Source organism: Morone saxatilis, unplaced genomic scaffold, assembly GCF_004916995.1.
Source record: "Morone saxatilis isolate NCDOM2014 unplaced genomic scaffold, NCSU_SB_2.0 Contig10, whole genome shotgun sequence".
Classification (NCBI taxonomy): Eukaryota; Metazoa; Chordata; class Actinopteri; family Moronidae; genus Morone; species Morone saxatilis.
The window spans coordinates 7,287-14,112 of NW_023339652.1; the positions used below are offsets into that span (position 1 = coordinate 7,287).

Consider the following 6,826-nt stretch of genomic DNA (forward strand, 5'->3'; position numbering starts at 1 on the left):
TTCTCCATAAGACTGAATGGGATTACTGTATTATTATTATTATTATAGGTAGGTAGGTAGGTAGGTATAAATTCTACATTGAGAGACAGAAACACACACACACACAGGGGTTGATGGTTGACTGATAAAGTTTCGGGTGTCAACCGTGACGGTGACTGCGCCAAGGTTGCCTGTTGGTGTTTGTGTGATCATATAATGGGACTGTAAACGCCGGTTAATTTAATCTTGGGCGGCTTAATCTGGCTAATAACTCACACACACACACACACACACACACAGAGCTAATCTGTGCTAATCTAGGACACCAGCTGGCCGACGTCCAACCTGTGTGTGTGTGTGTGTGTGTGTGTGTTGTCTGTCTCGCCAGCCTCGTCAATTATTCCCTTATGTTGCTTCAATGACTCGTTCACACTTTACCATGATTTACTGCTGTGTGTGTATGTGTGTGTGTGTGAGCTTGTGGAGCTTCATTCATCAATCTGCAGTACTGACATTCAAAACACTTACAGTAGTCATGTTTACGTGGAAACTTTTACTCACTAAAAATCAGCATCAGAGCTCAGTAAAAACATAAACTCCTGCTTCATCAGAGGCCGCCTTTAAAGACATACATATAAATAATCATCTCGGAACAATAATGTGAGTCTTTTCCTGCAAAATAAGTATAATTTCCACATTAAAATCCTTAAAAATGCACCTTCTACTTCGTTAAAAAATACCAGAATCTGTGAATATGCCAGTTTTCATGCATCGTTGTGCACAGATCAAACATCCGACTGCAGGAACAAGAAGAAAAACACTGATATCTGACTGGCGGGAGCTTTAAACTTTAAACAGTTTTACCTGATTACCTTACAAGCTCTTTCATCCAGTTCCTCATACACTCTCAGCTGTTTGGTGACGTCATTCGTGGCAACCGGGATGCATTGTTCACCAGACCAAAGTGCTGCGTTTAGGATTTGTGTTGCCTTTTTAAACGAATGCACGCGGTTGAGTTTCGACATAATTAAGTCAAGTACACACTTTGCTCAAGTGGTTTAGCGTTGTGAAAACACGGCTGCTGCCGCTACGTGACTCACTGTAAAAAAAACATGAGTGTTACCTTGACCCCGTTTCAAAAATGGTTAATTATTATGTGTTTTCTGCATTTCCACCTCCTGCTGAGAAGAAGTAAGACTTCAGTGGGTCGCTCAAACCGGCTCTTATATTGATTTTAGGTTTGAGGTGAGGCACAAAATCCTCAAAGACTCTTCTAACCATGTAGATGAAGAAATATTCAGTCCATTGCACAGTAAAAAATATAAAATACATATAATATTTGTTTACCTATTCACTAAAATGAAATGGAAAAGTGGTCCCAAAACCAGTTGAAAGTGTCTCGTATTCACTATAAAACAACTCTGAAAAATATTTTCCCTCTTTAAAAACACAAAATGTAACTTTAAATGTAAATAAAAACCTCTTTTTCACCCTCTTGTCTCTCTCAGGTCAGCAGTTGTGGGTGTTGGCACTGGGTGTCCGCCCTCGACGTCACACCGTCGGCATCCCCGAGTTCAAATATGTGGCTAACATGCATGGAAACGAGGTGAACGCACACACACACACACACACGCACACACACAACCAGACCCCTCCCTGCTGGCAGGAAGCAGGACTAAATGGAGACTAAAGAGATCAACAAAAGCCATTCAGAGTCAAACACACTCCACACACACACTTTTGTATTCAGACGACAGACTGTGTTTGTGTGTGTGTGTGTGTGTGTGTGTGTGTGTGTATTAGCTGTAAATGGACAGTACGTTAGTCAACACTCAAATATTAGACAGCATTGTAAGAACAAATCTAAGGCTTTATGACTTATGAAGAGCAGCAATAACCGACAGGAATCACTCAAAGATTTTAATTGACTGGCGTTCAAACATTCGTCTTTAAAGAGGAGCAATAAACCGCTTCCTCAGGTGTATTTACAAAGATTAGTGGTGTATAAATGTAATTTTCTAGGGACTTGTTGGTTCATAGTGACGGATGTGCTGCTTTCAACTTTAGAATGAGAAAGATATTTGTGATATCTCTCTTTGTTTAATGAGAAGTTATTGTTATATTATATTTATAGAGGCTGCAAATGTCTGTTCAGGCTGAAATATCTCAACAGCTATAAAATGGATTAGCATGAAATTTGGTATAGACGATTCCTGTAGCGCCACCAACAGGTTAAAGTTTCCTGTGAAATACCTGCTGGGTTGATTGGCACAGGTTGGTCCAGTTAGCCATAATGAGGAGACGATTTCTGATCATTATTTTGGGGAAGATCTGAGCCACCAGGTGGTTGACTTTTATGGTTTTGGTCTCAAAAGTATCTGCCACAGACATTTAGACAGGTTAGACTTTCAAAATAAAGCTTGTGTGATTAAGGTTGTGAAACGCAGTTGGTTAGGTTTAGGTACAAAAATTACTTAAATATATATGTCTTAAACCTGCATTCTATGTAATGTCCAGCAGGGGGCAGCTAACACACCGATACCATTCAGTCTTATTGGAGAAATGAGCCGACTTCTCACGTTGATTTATGAGCTCAGTAAAACAGTTTTCCTGATGAGTTTATGGTCCTCGCTCTAGTTTTCATTCTTCTTCCATACCGCATGATGTTCATTTAGTAACTGATGTCCCATTAGAGTCAAACAGGACCATACAAGCAGGGTATGCTTTAGGCGGGTCTACCTTGTGATTGACAGCTCATTCTCATGAGTCCGTCACATGAACGTACCCAAAACTCAGAAATTCAAAACTGTCAAACGGCAGTGCTGATCAAATATGGATCCAGATTCTGTTACTGTGTTGACTATTTCTCTCCTCAAATCTGCTCACAAACAGATTTTACTGTTTATCTGGAATGAACAGCAGCCTCACAGAGCTGTTAGCATGGCTATAAACTGTGATTGGTCCCCTGCTGAACACTAAAACTGTACAAAATAGAGAGAGAACAATGACTTTATGTTATGTTTTGAAGCTGAAATGTATTAATATAAAGTTTTAAAGACTTAAAACAACATAAATATGGATAAGGAATGAGTGAAAAAAACAATCTTTTTTTACTGTGTAAAGGAAACTCTTAGCGACCTCTGACCAGCATCTGGTTACCGCGGCAACGGGCCTACTGCTGATCACACAGCGTGTGCGTGAAAGTCGGTGGAAATGTCCTTTAATAGACAGGTCACGTCTGGACGCACAGTCACACACTCACACACACAGTAAGCAAACAGGGTCGGTGGAGTGTGTCGCTTCGGAGGCAACTTCCAGAAAAAGGCCTTTTCACTGAGTTCACTCACACACGCTAGAACAGCGGGAATGTAGCCTCTGTGGAAAAGATGAAAAAGGTGTCGTGTAGAGATCATTGTCAGTGTGTGTGTGTGTGTGTGTGTGTGTGTGAGCAGCTCCCAGAAAACATCCTTCAATACCCTCGTTTACATTGTGATGATGAATCATTTGATTTTGGTGGGGAAGCAGCGAGCTTCATCAGACAGACTTCTGTATTCTTACTGTCTTCCTCATGCTGTCCCCCTAAAGGCAGCAGTGTTCATTACATTTATGCATCCTTACAGCTGCTGGGAAAGGTCACTAAGATGGTCCGATATGTATCTAGACACACAGGCTATGATACCATTCAGGGACGACCACTAAAATGTTTGTGTACTCTTTATTTTGGACTACAGGAAAGTCGATCCTTCAGCCAGGCTTAGTCTTTAAGATTAAAGAAATGAAACCTTTAATTATAAAATGAATTTGTTTATAAACATAAAAGTAATAACCCCACCTCTGCTGCATATCACCTGTCATCATCGCTGCAGCCGTGAAAATGATTCACAAACTATTCATGTCTATGACAGTAATTAAAATAATAAAAAACCTGTTTTTATGCCACCTGTTTTAATCACAGAGAAGTCAGCCGTGAGGAATTTGTGCTGAAGGATCTACAGGCCCAACGACGAATGATCTTAACTGCTGAAAGACAGTTTGAAATTCCTGCAGCGTACCTGTCAGCATGTAAAAATCCTCATAATCCCCATTACGCTGCCTAATTATTTTGCTTTTTGCTGAAATATTCAGCACTGATCCTGGTTTTAATGTGAGCAAGCAGAGAGGAAACAGACCGAAACTCATTCGACACATGCTGATGCTTTCGATTTATTACTTGCAACTGGATCTTTAATATTAAAAACAAGTATTTGGTGTCTTTTCGGCCATGCATCGGTACTTTTCGTGCTACACGCTAGCTGTAGCTCTTTGCTATAGATGTAATGTTGAGCATCCACATACTTCTGGCCATCTGGAGGTACACACACATTCTTATAAACGCCGCTGTTTGTGTAGGAAATGGCGTGTGCATGTTTTTTTTGTTTTTGTTCTGTAGGCACGCATCGTTTATCCATCCTGGTAGGAAACTGTGTTGTTTAACAAAACTTTGCAGCACAGGAAGCAAACAACGTCCCCACCGCACGACAAAAAATGGAGGAGAGAGGGAGGGAGAGAGAGAGGACGTTATCTGTTAAGGATGTTCAGATGAGCTGAACGCCAACCGCTCGTCTTGTTCTTTTCCTGCAGACAGCAGGAATGCGGTCTGCCTCATTGGAACGTCAAATCAAACAGACATCTTTCAGCTCAGTTTGAGAGACACTGAGAGACACCACTCACTCCTGTCACTCATTACAGAAACAGTCTGCTGTGTTTGAACTGTCTGTAATCAGCTGCCAGCTCCTCCAACGTGCCGGTCTGTACTCTCTGTGCAGATATCCACCACAGCATATTTTGTGCCGTGCCAGCAGCCATGATGATTGGATGAATCGTCTGTCAACCGATCGGATCTATGGACCTTATAATGTAGTCAAACTGTGACCGAAGTGCTCTCCAGTTCTGATATCACTGATGCTAGAAGCAGCTACGCTAACCTCTTTAGCAGCCGCCATTGTTGTCGTCACATGCACCTAGCATTAGACCGTAGCTAACGCCGTAGCTGCCAGTAAATCCTCATTAGATACTAATTGATTGGGTTGTGAGTCCATGACTGAAATATCTCAACAACTATTGGATGGCTTGCCATAAAATTTGCAGCCCTGGAGTACACTATTCAAGCAAGACTCACACAGAGTCACCCTGATGAAACCGACCGAGTTTCACAGATAAACTGAATGTCTTTCATCAGTTATCTGCTCACAGTATCAGATTTGTTTTCTAACTGATTGTGTGTGTCGGAGGGTTTTTTAAAAGAAAGAGCTCAGTTTGTTTGTGTGTGTGTAGGCGAGAGGGAATGAGGGCTGAGTTTCCTGAGCTGAAAGGGAACTGCACACAGGGCCCTGCTGTCTTTGACTCTGTTATTGTTTCTGAGGACATTTTAACTGAGGCCCACCTTTTACTCAACTGCAACACTGACACATGAGCTTACATCTGTTAATGCACAACAACATAAACAGCACCGGGCTGGTTTCGTCTTGTTATCTAAACTTGCTTGAAGTTTAAGGGAAAAGCTGCTGCCCCCAACCTCCCTGTTTTTCCTGTCAGGCCACATACGGGCTACCTTAGTAGTGCTGCAGTCTGAAAGGAATACGTGCAGACAATACTCAGAGTTTTAACCCACCAGTCAAATTTAAGACAATAAAGCGCACTGCTCTTTGAGGTTAAGATGCAAAAACAACATTATATCCAATTAGAAAGTTAAATAGGGTTTACATAGTGTTCAGAAACCAAACCACCATCCTTGGGAACATGTGTAAACATTATAAAACCACATTTTCAAGACGGTTAAACATCTTCACATCTTAAGTTAGCTAGCTAATGGTAGAAAAAACACTAGCTAACCAATCCTTAGCTGGCTTGTTACATTTGAAAATTAAGTCTAGTTAGCTAAATCATTTTGCTAATATTAGCTAATTTATGTGACTTATATATATGTACATTTGGTTGCCTAGCACGTAGCATATCTAAGTACAGGAAAAGGGAGAAGTTGACTGAGGCTAGCTCAACTGTTATTGGAGCACAAAGGTAAAACTCTATGCCAGAATTTTAGTGACCTTATTTTATAATAATGTAATAATCCTAGCAGCAACATTTTGGACCAATTGAAGCCTGAGTAAAACCTGACTAAAGGGCCTTACATACATCTAGACTGGAAAAAAAATAAAGGCATGTACAACCCTGTTTAAATCCTCAAAGGATATGAATGATCTCATTTTTCTTTTTTTAATTAACTTAAAGATGAATGACAGAACAACCTTCTTCTAGAATCCAATAAACTAAAGTTGGGTTAGGCTTTCTTGTGACAGCAGTAGAGAGAGAAAACAGGGAGACGGTTTCGAGGCGAGTGAAAACAAAATGATGGCCAGCAGCAGAGCTAGTCCTGACGTGTGTAGCGGCTTTGTACACACACCTTTCCCACCCTTCTCTCTTTCTTTCCCCTGAGGCTCTCATTCATTCACAAAGTTTTTTTTAAGGCATCCAACCAGTCTCTGACACGTCCGTTGGTCGCGTTTCGATTCCTCGCTGACTCACGACATCACTTCCTCCCCGCTTTTTTTCCATCAGGAGTGGCTCACTAAGTCATGTCCTGTTAATAAACAAAACCAAACAGATACTGGGAAGACATGAATGAATGAAAAATGAACAGCAGTGATGAGAGAACGCACCAGACTTCATTCAATTTTTAGTCAATTTAACACTAAACAATAACTCAATATTTCTACTGCATTTAATCACATTTATACACAAATTTATAATTGTTTTAATACTTTTGGTCAGTTTTATCTTATATTAAAATGGTGTGTGTGTTTGTTTGTGT

General features: G+C 40.7%; 1 protein-coding gene across 1 annotated transcript in view; it reads left to right on the forward strand.

Moving 5' to 3' along the window:
• The window catches only part of cpm (carboxypeptidase M), a gene marked incomplete in the record, with an annotated part of 16,738 nt that overhangs the window by 867 nt on the left and 9,045 nt on the right, over window positions 1–6,826 (forward strand). The window contains 1 exon segment of the mRNA XM_035673296.1: window positions 1,488–1,585. Coding sequence (XP_035529189.1) covers window positions 1,488–1,585 — 98 coding nt within the window.